The sequence below is a fragment of the Helianthus annuus genome, chromosome 11, assembly GCF_002127325.2.
Source record: "Helianthus annuus cultivar XRQ/B chromosome 11, HanXRQr2.0-SUNRISE, whole genome shotgun sequence".
In the NCBI taxonomy this organism is placed as follows: Eukaryota; Viridiplantae; Streptophyta; class Magnoliopsida; order Asterales; family Asteraceae; genus Helianthus; species Helianthus annuus.
In genome coordinates, this window is record NC_035443.2 from 187,305,627 (window position 1) to 187,321,776 (window position 16,150).

The window sequence follows — 16,150 nt, forward strand, 5'->3', positions numbered from 1 at the left end:
TCACTGGTTATACCGCATACAGATATACACATAGACGAAAGTTTGAAGTTCGTAGAAAAACCTTTGTCGATTGAGGATCGACAGGTAAAGAAGCTTCGAAGGAAGCACGTACATATTGTAAAGGTCAAATGGGGTGCCCGTAGAGGTCCCGAATACACGTGGGAAGTGGAATCCACGATGCAAGAGAAATATCCCCATTTGTTTCAGTAAATCTCGAGGTCGAGATTTCTTTTAAGGGGGTGAGGATGTAACACCTCAAAAAATTTCGTCCAATAATGTCTTGACACGTGTCATAAGGTTCCGGTATGTGAAAATGAACTTTAGAGGGACTAAAAGTGACAAACGGTGAAAACTATGGAACGTAAGGGTCCAAAGTGTCAACAATGGATAAATAGACTCTATGATAACCCTACATAATGTTTATAACCTTAAACGGGTGGTTCATGGATCATACGACGCGGAAATTGCACAAAAGTGAAGTATTTCAAACTATAGGGGCCAAAAGTGTCAACATGTTTAATTTATACCTTTGAGTGAACTTTTGGCAGACCCGAAGCTTTGAGAAGCTAAAATATACTCACTAGAATATGTGGTTAAAATTTCGTGAAGTTTCGTCAACGTATGAGAAAGTTATGGCCAAAACCGTACTTGAAGGACTAAAAGCGTCAACGTCGAATTTCATGGCTTTTCGGTTGAGCGCAAAATTTTCCAAGGACATTACCATGTAGGTAGATGTCCTAAGGTTCTTAGAAACCAAGTTTGGGGGTTTACGGGTCAAGATAAGTAGCCAAATCATCGCAACCAAAGTACAGGGACCAAACATGCAACAAATGGGCAAACTTTGGAACTGCTGACCCCAGGCGCCCGCCTGAGGTCCTACGCGGGCCGCGACCCAGCGCCCAGCTCTGGATTTCGCGAACAGCAGCGATTTGGGTCCGATTTTGTGTGCATTCCAGCTGTTTTCACCTCCCTTAAGCTCCAATAAACATCCATGCATGCCTATGACTACAGTAAGCTAACCACAACCTCTGAATTACTCCTTAAATCTGATCCAAAGCTCATTTTACTAAACACTTGTGTTGTGAACAAGAACTTCCAAATTTGCAAAAGCTCTCAAGGACTTCTGGAGCATTTCTGGACATCAAGGCCGATTTCTAGTGTTAGCTTAACATCAATAGGACCTTGGTAAGCTTCTAATTCAGTCCTTAATTCGTTCAAGCATCGATTATTAGTAAAAGTCAAACTGTTTGTTCATATACTTTGACTTTCTGATTAAACGAGTTTTATTCAGTCATTTCTCAAATTGAAACCAGATATATGTTGGTATTTATGTGGGAAACAAACCCTCTAAAGGGTATTATCTGAATCCCACTATATGCATGCTAATTGTCGAGTCAAACGTGTTTCTAAAAAGTCAACAGAAGTGATTTTTGAGAAAAATAGCTTAAACGGTAATATAAATGACATGCAATCTGTTTGATCATCATAGATAGCTTTATAATGAATATAAGAATGTGTTTTACCACGATCAACTCGACAATCCTTAGTAGAGATACGAATCGGAACCGAAAGTCCTATAAAACGACTATTTCGTAGACTATCGATTCGGATTCGTACATGCATGTTTGAGATCTGTATTGGAGAGTATTTTTGACCATTTTTATTTTGGTAAAACTTTCTGGAATTTTTGTTGATTGAATCTATACTTAGCCGATTAAATTACATGTTTCCGATTATGCTTAAAAGTTGACTATTTTGCCCTTTTTGGTATAAAACGTGATTTTTGGAAAAGTGAAAGGATAGAAATCTTTATTTCTAATATATGAACTTGCACCGAAAGTTTCGGATCAGTTGGTGGTCCAGATTTTGAGTTATGGCCATTAGCGTAAAACTATATTCTAAAGTTACATAAACGGCCCTTTTCGCGTATAACCTCTTTCTGGCCACGTTTTGATACAAAACTTTTTACCAACTGTTGATATATAATATTTTGGGATTTTTGATGATTTTTATTTAATTTTTGGCTGATCGGATCTTAGATCGCCTAGTTATTTCGGTTTATGTCGGTTTTGACCGTTTAAGCCATAAAATGAGTTTTACACATTCTTTTGACCCGAAACCTTTTCCTACTGATTTTATATGTTAAATAAATTATTTTGAGCCTTCTGGAAATATAAAAATCTCAGCTTTCATACATAAACCCGGAAACGGCTCTAAATCGCATTTTTAGCGTTTTAAACGCATAGTAAGCGTTATACCCGTTTTAAACATATAAGACACATACCTACTGATGTGTTTAGCATATTTTCATATAATAACAGTAAGTATAAGTATATGAACTCAGATTTCCAGTTTTGGCATTTTTAGCCCTTGTGAAATTACTAAAATACCCCTACGGTGCATAGTTTGGTTTTAAATGATAGATTTGATATATGGGTCATACCCTACCGTTATAACATGTTAAATTAAGTATATTTTCTGTATGAACCAGACCCGAACCTCAGATTTCTAATTTTACTCTTTTATGATCTTTTAAATGACCAAAATGCCCTTATAAGGCATAAATTGAGTTTAAAATCATTCCGGGCAATATAGAACATAACTTACTGATGTTATATCACATTTAAAGCATATTATCTCAGGAAACTTGCATTTGACTCTTTTGGCTACCCGTAACGCCCTTTTTGCGTTCGGTTCGGTTTACGTAACTAGTTTGCGTAAATTGACCGAAACGGGTCAAACGTTATCATTTTTATCTCAAAATCCAGAATGTATTTAGTATACCCATATTATACAAGTATTCAAACTTGTCGGGTCTAAATCACATTCTATCCGGTCTTTCGCTTAATCGTGCGTAAACCGTATCATTCTTAAAACTAACCGGTCAAAGCTTAGGCTTAAATAAAAGACCCGTTAGGAATCTAATAGGTTAATTATCAACCTTTGTTCCAGATTAGGAGGCCCAGTAAAAGCTACCACACTTACCGATTGTGTTACATACTTGCTCAGGTAAATACATTTTGACTTATTTTCCCTATACGGGCTTGGGGTACGGTATTTAAAATACCGCTTGATCGGGCACACAAGTCCTGCGCCTTATGGGTGTACAGTCTTGAATAGCTTGTGCGACTCGTTTAAACAGTCTTGTCTTACTTTAGGCTTTGGGAGGTTATTGACCGTGTCCCGGATATCCTTGGCATTATCTTACGAGATGGCCACGACCAGAGCACGGGGTGTAGGCGTACACTCGGCGTGTATAACTCTTTAATGTGGTGTGTCATTTAATCTTTAGCCCGGACAGTAGATCCCGGGCCACCAAAGATACGAGTGCATGTAAATCGTTCACAAGTTTATATTGCATAATTATCCCAAGTTAATAAAAATATTTATGCCTTGTGCATTCAAATCAATTTTCAATCATTTTTTCAAAATGAGTCAGTCGATTTGTATTTACCAGTGTAAACTGACGTATTTTTCCCAAAAGGTTAAGTGCAGGTACTATACGAAATAGGCTGGCTGTTTCCTAAGAGCGTCCACTATAGTCTCGCAAGCTCGGACGACAAAATACCTGTTGAACAATTTTTTTTATCTTATTTTATTGATCCGCCTGTGGATCCGTTTCAACTACTGTGATATTATTATTGCACTTTATTTAAAAGTTGAAATGTATCTATTCTGCTTCCGCTGTGCATTATTATATTGTGTTGATTGTCTATGACGATGCCAACTACGTCACTGTACCCCACACCGGGCCCACCGGTGACACGTGGAATTCGGGGTGTGACATAGTACCATAGATCTAAACCGTTCAACCATTTTGTATGGTAATTTTGGCTAACAAACGGTTTTAGCAATAAGTATATAGGTGTGTACCAATGGCTTTTTTGGAACCTGTTTATATCTTTTGGTTTATGTTAGATGTTGTAAAACTACTTGATAATATTTTGGCTTATGTTACATGTTTAAATATTTTGATATATTTATCCTGTTGGAATGCTAATTTAATTTTAATGGTCAACTACAAATTACAACATCAATATTCAATATACGATTATAAGTTGTTACGGACAAAAGTTTTAGATATTTACATGAAAGTACATTCCTGGTCACATTATCTTTATGAATTAATCTAACTTTAAAACTATTACATGAAAGTACATTCCTTTCATAGTTAGATTTAGTTTACAACTATTACCTGAAGATACATTCCTGAGAGCGTTAGAATGTCTACGTAGAGACTGATTTTTCCGAGAATCCAAATAGATTTTTCGTTGTCTTCGCCTCTCTTTCGCTTCCTTATTCGTATCAGGATTGCGAACTAAAAAAAAATTAAAATTACAATTTAGAAAGTATAAATAAAAAGCAAACTACTATAACAACATGTTAAAGGATTATGCATATATGTGTGGATTATATGTATACCATTAGTTATGTCTGAAAATGGAATCCTTGATATCACACCTGCAACATCAATAATAAAAGCATAAAAAAAGTAGTATATGTCAATGGTTTGAGCCATGTATCGACCTAATAATAATTAAACTGAAAGATAATCAAAATGTTACCACTTGAATTGTTTGTAGTGCAAGGTTGCTTGCCGAAAGACGAAGACTCAATCTTTGACCTTTTCGGCATGACTATAACTGTAAAACGGTAGATGAAAAATTAAGTAACCTGATCTGTAAATGTATACTTTATTATGATAAATCAATAAAAATGGCACTTACGGTTTGCAATGTTCTCATTCTGTACAACTTTTAATGAAGAAGAAAAATTTTCACTTTTCGATCTTTTTGACATTACCGGAAATGCGATTAAGGTTACTGCAATAAGAAGAAGAAGAAGAACACCAAATCGTTAAATGTATAACCGTTAAGTAAACGAACAAAGTGGAGGCTTACAAAGTAAAAGAAATAAGAGTCTTCGTTCAATATAAATAGTGGTTTACTTATTTTTGGAATCAATTTAATACCATATCAAGTTAAATTGCAAAAGATTTTATTGATTTATGGTTGATTAGTTATTCCAAAATTAAAATTACCTATAATTTCACGCTTTCCAAGTATAATTTTTGTATTTTCGGTATGTTATGATTTACAATAATCAAATGACGTATATTGATTCTATCATCAACATTAGACGGATAAGTATCAAACAAATGTCACTACAAAAATTGACAATATATAGTATATTCTGTAGTATAACATTCTGGAATTTAGATATACATTTTTAATTAGATAAACAACCATAAACTTAAACACTAAACATATACACAACAGTTCGGTAACATACAAAAGTCTAGTAAGAAATAATTCCAGATGGTTACATGTTCAAAGGATAGTTACCAAAAGAAAGTCCAAACAGTTGTTATAAAGACGGTTTATAAAAAGTTCGGTGCACTTTTGGTTAGACATGTCGGACGTTTTTTAAGATGACGGTCTTCTTTGAAGTCACATAAGTGAAATCAAGCATGTCGCCATCATTCAACTTATTTTCCGCCATAAATACAGGCCAGTCTATGACTGAATAGCGTTTCGCACTTCCGTTTTTTCCCGTTTGACTTCGTAAGTACTAACTTGCCCCTGCATGTTTTCAATCTTCAGTGTATGAAGCTTCTTTGTAAAACCAGCACGTTTTGATACCCCGACGGGAAGACGCTGCATGTAACAACGTTTATTAATCAGTTTACATGTTAAACATCCAATAATGACGAAAAATAATGAAAATTTAAAGATTTATTATATTCAAAAATAATACCAGCCTGTATTCCCCTTTACGTGTGAAGTTCAAAACTGCCGGATCTTCAGGAACAGTGTGTTGTCCGCAATTTTCTCCATGTAAACGCTTCTTAGACTTGGAACTACCAACCGACCTTATACTTTCTTTTACCTTTATGATTAAAAAAAATGTTATCTTCAAAACGATACCATATTATTGTTAACAAATTAATATTATTTGTATGAATCTCAAAACTTACATCTTTCGTGAGATATTGAGATCCTTCAGATATAAATCCCTTGGAAGTACATTCAACGTCATGTAGTTTACCCTTACTTGTATTTCCAACTCCCTCCTTCATGGTAATGGCATCTTCTTGCGGAATGCAAATATCCTGACAAAATGCAACATTATACATTAAGATAAATAATGTAAATGATTAACTGTTATGGTAAATATCACATGAATTTTTTTGTATAAATATACTTTTAAAAAAATATAAGATTACCTGGTGGTCATTTGGTTCTTCATGTGAAAAAAAGAAGCCATAATCTTGACGTAAGGCCTAAAATTGACAAAATGCAATATAATTACTGCCATATAACCATTAATCAAAAATGGGTCTATAGATATTAGTAGTTTACCTCGTCTACTTTCTGAACGAACTGATCACGAGATATTTCAAGAACCTCATCATCGGAATTGTCTCCCATTATGAACACAACCAGCAACTGAACTGAAAATAGAGTTAAATTATAGCGAGCATTAGAAATTTTATTATATATACATATAGATCCAACATAAATCAAAATTTTAACCAACAGAATAATTACATTCAAAGATGCAGTTTTTGAATACATATACTACAAAAATAAAGAAATTTTTTTTACTAAATATGTTTCAAACAATGAAACATCAATATCAAAAAGTAATACATCATTAATTCAGAAAAATAGTATAAAATGTAGTCAACGATCTATAGATAACATCTATAAGGACCGTAAAACAATAATATAAGACTCAACAAAAACAGAAAAGTATGAAAACATTCATTTAAGTATAAGATTTAAAATAAAAACAGTGCATACTACCTACATGATACTAATCATTACATAAAAAATCCAAGTTAAAGGTAAAAGATAGTTTCGACAAAAGGTATTCAACTTTAAACATGTAGTTTCTGCCATTTGTTAAAGGAGAAACTTATAAAAAGTTTACTTATAATTAAGAATCAAACCTTCAAATCTGCAAATGAAATACCAAATAACATCACAACTGTAAAAATAATAAAACAAAAAGATAGATTCACGAATAGTTTTTTTAGAATCTTAAAGATCAATATGAAGACATGCATACTATGAAAATAATATCTGTTATAAATATTAAAAAAAATAAAGAACACAAAACTCTCAAAAGCAGCAGATCCTTCAATAACATCCAAGACATAGAACAAACATTCATCAGCATTATAAACCACATTATACCTAAACATTCATCAGGTATATACATAAACATTCATCGACTTAATAACCTAACATAAAACATCATGGAAATAAATAAAACAAACACTGTATATAAGGCTTTGAGATTCCAGTACAATCAAAAGTAAAAGATCAAAACAACCAAATGATGTATAAAAAAAAGTTTCGTTCCATAACATATAAGATATAGAAACACCCAAAAGAGTCGAAATCAAAATTCTGAACAAAGTTATTGAAAAAACTAAAGCAAAAATAAAGTATGTATCAAACATTTATAAATTACCGATCAAAATTGTTGATGAAGATTGTATGAAGAAGATGAAGATCAAAAGGGTTTCTTGGTTATTGTGAAGGTTAAAGTAGAAGAAAGATACCTTGTGGAAAGTAAATCTTCTAATGATTAGTGAAAATAAAATGTAAAAGCCGGATATATGTAATTTTCGTATTCTAGAAGTTTGTTTAATTTAGAATTCGAAAAAAAGGCTATGGTGGCTGACCCAATTATCAAAGGAAAATTTGGGCCTGAAATTGTTTGGGCTTGGTCTCGGCCTGAACTTAATATGTAGGAATCAATTAGGTCTCGGCCCAAATTGTTAACTATTGAACTAACAATCTAATTTTTTATGATTACAAAAAACTGGAAAATTTTTAAAAGTTTTCATATTTAGATTAAATGCTAATGGTGGTGTTACAATCTATTATCTAGATTTCTATATTAATAAACATAAAAGATATTTTTTTTATTAAAGTAACGAAAGGATAAAATTTCAAATACTTGAGACAAATTAGATAGACCGATAAACTAAATATGAAATAGTATCAAATAAGTTCATAATTTCTAATCAGATGTAGATAACAAACATGTAAATCGTAACATCAAATAACATTGAATTTTAGCATTTCATTAAAAGAGTAAAAAACTATATATATAAATAAGTAAAAGAATGCCATGTAACATGATACAATAAACGGGTCATTTTACAATACAATCGCATGGAATAGATGATCGAATATTAAAACCAATAAGATGTGATTCTGGAATTTTAGGAGAAAAAACGATTTTAGTCAAATCCTTGATCTCAAAATGTTTCCTGCAAATTATATTATAGAGTTTTAAACAAATAATTGTGTAAAGTTAATTGTTAAGAAACAAAATAAATGAAACTAAAAAACTTACTGGTGTTGCAGTAAACCAACTTGACCCGAGCAACGTATATTATAGACTTTTTTTTCTATATTCATTCGAGTTGTAACATATCCCAATCCTCTCATGTCATACAATTCCATTTCAATAACATGTCCTCTGTTAGATTTTAATTTATTGTTAAATAGTAAGTTTTAGATAATGTGTAGTCACCAAAAGAGTTGACTTACGTGAAATCTTGTAGGAATAACCTAAACATATATTTCTTTTTGTCTCTTTCGCCACATATTATTCTTCCAACAACATCTACAAAAGGTACAACTATTAACATAAATTTTCAAATAAATGAAAAAAATATATTATAATAACTAATAGATAACTAATATAATTAAAGTTTAAACAATAACATGTTAGCGCCAAGGTTAAAAGAAATTTAACTTACCAACAATATACTTTTCACGTCTTCTGTCATGAGCTAATGTTTTAATGCATGGTGTCAATGGGTACAAAACAAAACCTTTAGGAGGATCAACTAAAAATGGTGTTAGTTTTGAGAATTCATTAAATACGATCTTTTTGTTTGTTGAGATAATGATGTAGCCTTCATATCTTGGATATTCATGATACATGAGATTTTCGGTTTTGAATTGGGACAGAGAATATAGACCACCAACCATCTTACTAAATGGGTATAAGTTATAACACTTTATAGGCACAATTGCTGCAATCTTCTGCCTCTAAACAATGTCATGTAAAAGGAATTTCAATAAATCTATTACTTATATTAAAACAAAACAATTTTGGCCACTTGGGATGTTTTTAAACCACTTATTGCCACCTGGCATCCAATCCTTTCTTCTTGAAACAATATGAGCGGCAAAACCACACAATGACTCCGTTCTTTTTCCTTCTCACATTCTAAACCCTAATAATCTTCACAGCCATTCTTCCTCTCCTCTTCACGCCGTTGCTGCTGCTTCTTTTTCTACATTCCTTTTTTCCCAGTTTCTTTCATCCGTCTCGCATCCAAAACCCTAAATCTCATCCAGGCCCATACTTGATCGTCGTTTCATCTTCTTAGGTTAGGGTTTCTCCTTCTTCTTGAATTATTGTTTCATCTCTTCAGCTTGAAACTTCACAATAGTTAGCTGCTGAATTCTAAAGGAAGACGAAGACGACTATAATAAATATAGGTTTAGATGTTTGCTCTGGTGGCTATCTAGGGTTTCAGTGTCGGCCGACGGCTGTGGTAAGATCCCGTTTTTTTCGCTATATAATACAATTAGTATTGGTGTAATTATACTGATGAATGTTATGATGGTCTGATCTTTTACAATTATCGCATTGTTGCAGCCATAATCTTATTTTCTGGTTTAAGATTTCAGCAGGTCAGGTTTGGAATCTTCCTCTCATATTTGCTCTTCCTTTCTCATGTTGTTTTTTACACAAAATTGAAGTTCTAGGGTTCGAATTTGCATACGACTTCACAATTTGCCATTTGCAGATCTACTCGCTGAATCTAAAATCACGGTAATTGTATGTGATGTGTTTCTCTATTTTTTTGTTTTGATCTTTTTCATCCTACTCATTCATGTTTATCCTCAATTAGGGTTTTGCTTCCCTCTTCTCACGGTTGCCGCAAAAATGTAATATAAGATCTTTTCAATGGCAGCCATATGTATTCCGTGTTGTTCTGGTGTTCTCCCTGAACTTCCTATTACGTAAGTGTATAACTTTGATTATTAATCATTTAATCAAGAAATGTTTTCTTATACATCATTTGATTATATATATTTCTACAACTGCTTCTCGAATAAAAATATATCTTTTGGAGAAGTTGATCTTGGTGCAAGATTTTGGAATCTCTCTTGGTGTGTATTGTTTCTTGGTTTAGTTATTTAATATGTTGTGTTTTGAATATATTATATGTTAACTAATTTTAAAAAAATATAATGTGCAGGAGTACCTGATCAACTCCCAACTTATATTTTATTTGAGAATGCAGAAGAGGTTTCTTGCTTTCTAGATATGCATTCAGCAACTACTATAAAACTTAAGTGTATTCTAGCTCACGCGGTCTTATCAGGCCAGCCAAAACTGTATTTTATCTGGGTTTTTTTAATAAATTAGTAATGTGTTAGTTTTTAATCTCCGCCCGTCTTCTACATGTAAGGATTTTTTTCTCTATCTTTAATGTTCATCTGAAATCTTAATTCATGTTTGATGTTTTTCTTTTATATTCATCTATTTAATGTTTAAAATCTCGAATGGTGTCTGAAATACAAGTACGATTATACAATTTGTTGCTGTGAAGGTGCAGAGGCACGGTATTGAAGAAGCAATTGGGTCAGACCCTCACCTTATGAGGTGCCTGGGTTTCCTTATCTATTATCTATATTAAAACAATACATTTTAGTGCCACTTGGCATAAATTTAATCCACTAATTGCCACATGGCAACTTAATACTCCTCACAATTGTGATTTGAGCGGCAATATACCTCATGTACGCTTCAATTATACTCTCTCTCTCTCATTAATCGTTCCTCATCTACACGAAAACCCTAATCTCTCTCTGTTGAATAAGAATCCTCTGCGTCTCTCTCTCAGTACCATCGGCGACAACATTCAATCGGATATTTCAATCCATCATTCTATCGAAATTGACGGATAATTCTTTGAGTTTAAGGGTGTTCAAGGTGATTTTTAGGGTTTCAATTAGTATCTTTGTATAATTTAGGGTTCGATTTCGTATGATTTCATATTTTACCATGTGTTTAGTGGAATACCTAATTTTGTTATGGCAGAGAAGAAAGATGAGAAGCATCTGGTGCCTGATCTAGGTTATTTAACCAGTATCTACTCTACGATAGGTTTGCTCTTAACTTGCATCCAAATTGTTGTTTTCTTGGTGTAATCGTGTTGTGTTATGGTGATGAATAATTCTTGGGTTTTGATAATAGATTATTGTGTTTCTTATAGGGATAGAGAAATGTTTTATTACTTGAAAGGGCGGTAGATTGATTATGGTGAAGAACACAAGGCTTGTGGGCATTCTCAGTTTGAAAGGATACATGAACAAGGTCAGCTAAAAAGTAATCTTTCACTTATTTTTTCTGAATAATTCAATAAACGATTGATACCCTTTGGTGAATTGAAAATCATTAGTTAAGCAATTTATAAGATTAAAAGCACCCAAAAAATAAACTCTCACTAGACAATTTATTTCTTTCATGGTGTGATTAGTTGGTGGAGATTGCTCCGATACTGCGTGTGGCTAATGAAATTGAGCCTAGCAACCCTAGGGTTGCTTATCCCTGTAAGTTTTTTTTTAGGCGTAATTGTGTTAAATGAGTGTTGTTTCCATGTAGATAGTTATTGTAGGTTTCTGCCAAAGTGCCAATCCATTCGACATGCATTATTTATCTCTGGTTGAAAGGAAAGTTGCTGATTATTTTGCAAAATCATGTAATTGAGGTTTATGTTTTTGTATGGTTATTGATTTTTTTTCACAAACTTGCTGATTATTTTGCAACAATGTGATTTCTTTATTTAGTGCGGTGGATCTAAATGGAGGTTTGAGTGTATGAAATTGATTGACCGGAAACGCATATTGAAGCCTTATGAAAGGGTGTTTTGGAGATCACGTTTTTTTCAGGTTCTTTTTGAAAAGTAAGAATGTAGTGGAAAGATCTATAAAATGTTTCTCATGGTTGTAAAATGTTTGATTTTCAACCTTAATTGTTCTTATCTTACCGGTTTTGTTTTGTAATGTGAATTGTAAGATGGAAAGGTGTTAGATGCACTGCAACTGTTTGATGAAAAGTCTGAGAGAAATTTCAATTTTTTGGGACAACTGTTAATTCTTCATTGTCTGGTAATTTTTTCAGATGAATGTGTTTAATTTGAGACAAGAATTTTTCTGCTCATCGGTATTTTCGTTGTTCGGCATATCGGTAATTGGCTCCAGATCTGATTATTATTACTATTGTTATAACTGAGACAAGAATTTTTCCATCACCAGTGCTGTTTGGTTGTAAAACCCTAATGGATCCTTCTCTGCTGCTTGAATCATCTAGGAACCACACCATCCAATCCAAACTGAAGGTATTCAATCTTCTATCAGTATTTCTTAATCGAGATTTGTTATTTTATTATCTTTGGTTTTTACCCAATTATATTATCCTTTTTCACTCTCAGAACCCTAAATCTCAATGGCAGCAACTAACCAACAAGTATGTTTCTTCTCAAATTTTGTTGTTGTAACCCGATAATCGTTGGATTATTCCGCTTGAATGTATGTCTAATCTCTGCATCGATTCTATCGCCAGATTATTCAATTTCTTTGTTGTATCAGTAATGTAAGATGTATTTCATTACTTACTTTTACTTTCGCACAACATTATTTTGTTTTATTTCGATTTTATCTGGTTAAGGTTTCAAATTCCTTTTAATTGATGTGTAAGCCCTTTGAAGTGCTTTAATTCCTTTGAAATCATTAATGAATTTACTAACAAATCTTCATTGTGAAGGGCGTTAGTGAGATGTACAATTTATCTGCAGCTGAAAAAGAATACCCAAATTGTAAAATTGTCCCTTGTGAGCAGTTTGAAATTGCATTTCAAGTGAGACCCATTTTTTATTCACTATCACTGATCATTCTGACATTCAATCACTTATATTTGTGAACATTGGTATCATTTTTTTTATTAAATCGTAGGTTCCCATCAAAAATATTTTTATTATTATTGCAAATTAATATTGATTCATGTGGGTATTATATGCATATGTTTATCTGATGGTTCGGGTTACGGGTGTAGTATTAATTCATGCTATTGTTTGTATGATGACTTTGATTAGTTGCTCTGATGATTATCTTGCTTGCGTATGATGAAAATAGCCCTTACATGATATGAAACGATGTAGACACCGCTAGACATTGGATCTTTAAGTCACGTGCACGTTAAGGGCCTTAAAAGAATCGAAATTAAAGTAAGACTTAGAAAAGAAAATAAAGAATTAAAGAAAATAGAACGAACATGATTGAGAGGTTATCTGCATGTTTGTTTAGCTCATTTAACATTTTGTTTTAATAATCTTACCATAGTGTGTGCTGAGTTAGTTCGTGGGGACTGGGGACAAAGAAAAGAAATTGAGAGTCAATCGACCAGTTAGAATACCAACTTAAGTTCTTAATCGTGATTTTAATAATAACATAATTCATATTTTCTACATTAATTCATCTAAATTTTGATGATGTCAAATAATGCACGTGATGTAGCTATATAGAGTAATGTTTTCAAGATGTCTGTCATCACATTAGAATTAAATTGTAGATTTATAACATTAACATGTATTTTTGAGATGATGGATGACTTCTCTAAAATTCGTTTCAATAAAGTATATCCTAAATATCTTTTCGCATTGTTTTTTTAATATTACAACCAGTGTTTTAAAAACTGGACCTGGATAACTTAATTAACAAGAAACATATCTATCTATCACAGGAGTTAACATACTTAAAAGAGCTTAATAGTTGTTTGGTGTTGCTACTTTTGAAAACATTTTGTAATTTCCTTCGAATTTAGTATGCTTAGATACTGTTTAATATATTCGCTAAACTTGTAACCTTTGTATTTAGTCATTTTATGTTTTAGGGAATAGCATTGAGAGGGCTTTGTATAACTGACAAAGAAGACGCTATTCAACACTACACAATTGACAGTCATGTAATTGGAAGAAGTGAAGATGAAGGAATGAGAACACTTCAGGTATAGAATTATCACTTTACCCCTTCATCTATAGGTGTCAATTTGGACCCGCTTGCTTAAAAACATGTTCATTTGGGTTAGGTCTTCTATCCGAGAAGCTGCTGGATAAAGCTTTACTTAGACTTGATTAAAAATGAAACAGGTCAAACATGACTGGAAGAGTTTTTCAACTCCTCACTATTATCAATTTATCCATTATTATTTACCCATTTGAATCTCTGTATTATCAGTTTCATTTGACAAAAATAGCAAAAAAAAAAAAAAAAAAAAATTGGGATATTGACATATTGTAAATGAATCTATGTACTTATCAGCTTCAGTAAATGATAGGTAAATACATAAATTATTTTCTTCCTACTTACTTTTCTGGCCACCCAATATGTATGCAGACGCAGAATGATGAGAATGTCCTTACATTTTACGAGAAAGCAACAATCTTAACCTTTAACATGTTCACCTCATGAAAGGTTTATTTGCATTTTTGTAATGTTTAAGAGCATTTTTGTTGTTCAAATTGTTTTTAGTAAGATTTTGTATAACTTGAAACTAGATACAAACTTGAGTGACCTATTCAAGTAGTTACGATATATGGGTAGCCTAAATGAAAAAAAAAAAAACTGAATACTTGGGTGGTCTAAATGAAAAAAAGTTGAATATTTGTGTGGCCTCTACATACATTATCCGCATAGTTAATTCTAAGCAATATGTGCATGTCTTTTTTGCAGAGCCTACACGATACAGTTTCTTAGTTCACAAGTATGGATTATGTTTCAAAGCAACTTTCACGTACTAAAGATGTTAGTCAAATTTTTAAGGTAACTGTGGAGGTCCTTTTTGTCAATTTCGGTTTCTAACACTTTTATTATTATTTTTTTATAGGCAATTGGTTTGTTAATTGGAATGGAAGATCTGCCACTAGAAAAGCAATCCGAGTATTTGTCATCTGTATTGACTCCTCTTTGTCAACGGGTTAAAGTTTTACTTTTTCTTATGATATATAAAAAATTTATATTATGCAATAATGATGTATAAGTGGATTTTCATTTGAACTATATAATCATAATGCAAGTGTGGTGTAATGAGTTAAGTTGAGATAATGATTGCGAGCTACAATTCAAAACTCAGAAGATTCACTATCAAAAAATTCCAATATTCAACAAATTTTTATGGCCATTAATGCACATGAGACATGTGTAATCTTCCTATTTTAATTATATTAAGAAGAATATATTACTATTATTATAATAACAAAACACTATTTATTACGTTTTGTTTATAATATATGTATAATATAATTTTAATACCGGTTGATACCAAGCTTATCCCAACCTATAATAAAAAAAATAATTAAAGTTATGAAAAATATATTACTATTGTTATAATAATAAAACACTATTCATTACGTTTTGTTTTTAATACATGTATAATTATGTTGCTCTCAAAGTTTAGATTATGTGTAGGCTAGGCTTAAACCTGGTGGATTTTTGGTTTTGAAAGACAACCTTGCAAGATCTGGTATTGGGACAGGTGTAATCTTTCTATTTTAATTATATTATTTTTTGTGTTAGATTATACAATAAAGTTCAATGTTTTTGTGTTATACCTTAGTGTTACATTGTGATACTTATACCTATTGTTTCTAAATAGTGCACATGAGACTGTTTTGTTAGATTGCAGTAGTTCTGACATATGCATTTATGTGCATGCTAGGCTTGGATTTTTCGTTTTGAAATAAAACCTTGCAAGATCTGGTACTGGGACATGTGTTGCTTTGCCTCTTTCTAATTCTCTCACCATCACGGTTCTACCATTCTGTTTCTCATTGCGTCGCACTTTCAGATTAGATTCCACATGGCGATTCAATTCCGACAATTCTGAAGAAGAAGAAGAAGAATAAGAAGAAAGTTTGATTATTGCAAAAGGGTGCTTCAAAGGGTTTGTTTGTGAAGACCACAAAAAGAACGAGCAACCAAGATTCATGTAAGGACTTAATGATTCTGCATTCTACAATTGTATAGTTTGTTTGTAATTTTAAAAC

General features: G+C 32.3%; 2 protein-coding genes across 50 annotated transcripts; one reads left to right on the forward strand and one right to left on the reverse strand.

Annotated features, from left to right (window-relative positions):
- Nucleotides 1-5,250: 5,250 nt before the first annotated feature.
- LOC118484348 lies at nt 5,251-6,447 on the reverse strand. The gene is made up of 5 exons (XM_035980380.1): nt 6,363-6,447; nt 6,227-6,283; nt 5,978-6,112; nt 5,758-5,889; nt 5,251-5,657 (listed from the first exon to the last, which is right to left on the reverse strand). The coding sequence occupies exons 1-5, from the start codon at nt 6,429-6,431 to the stop codon at nt 5,517-5,519; spliced, it is 534 nt and encodes a 177-aa protein (XP_035836273.1). The 5' UTR covers nt 6,432-6,447; the 3' UTR covers nt 5,251-5,516.
- Nucleotides 6,448-10,802: 4,355 nt separating this feature from the next.
- Nucleotides 10,803-15,209, forward strand: LOC110883700. Of its 49 annotated transcripts, none has more exons than XR_004873436.1 (12): nt 10,840-11,040; nt 11,149-11,214; nt 11,324-11,436; nt 11,588-11,809; nt 11,898-12,013; nt 12,127-12,218; nt 12,366-12,448; nt 12,542-12,638; nt 12,874-12,966; nt 13,999-14,112; nt 14,838-14,909; nt 14,992-15,209. XR_004873436.1 is itself a non-coding variant. In XM_035980383.1 (11 exons), the coding sequence occupies exons 3-9, from the start codon at nt 11,368-11,370 to the stop codon at nt 14,003-14,005; spliced, it is 378 nt and encodes a 125-aa protein (XP_035836276.1). In that variant the 5' UTR covers nt 10,803-11,040; nt 11,149-11,214; nt 11,324-11,367; the 3' UTR covers nt 14,006-14,112; nt 14,838-14,909; nt 14,992-15,209. The 49 variants fall into 49 exon arrangements, 3 of the variants coding, with proteins under 3 accessions (XP_035836276.1, XP_035836275.1, XP_035836274.1); XR_004873426.1 differs by adding an exon at nt 14,194-14,254 and having other exon boundaries at nt 11,324-11,424; nt 12,542-12,966; nt 13,983-14,112; XR_004873433.1 differs by having other exon boundaries at nt 10,844-11,040; nt 11,324-11,424.
- The last annotated feature ends 941 nt before the right edge of the window (nt 15,210-16,150 follow it).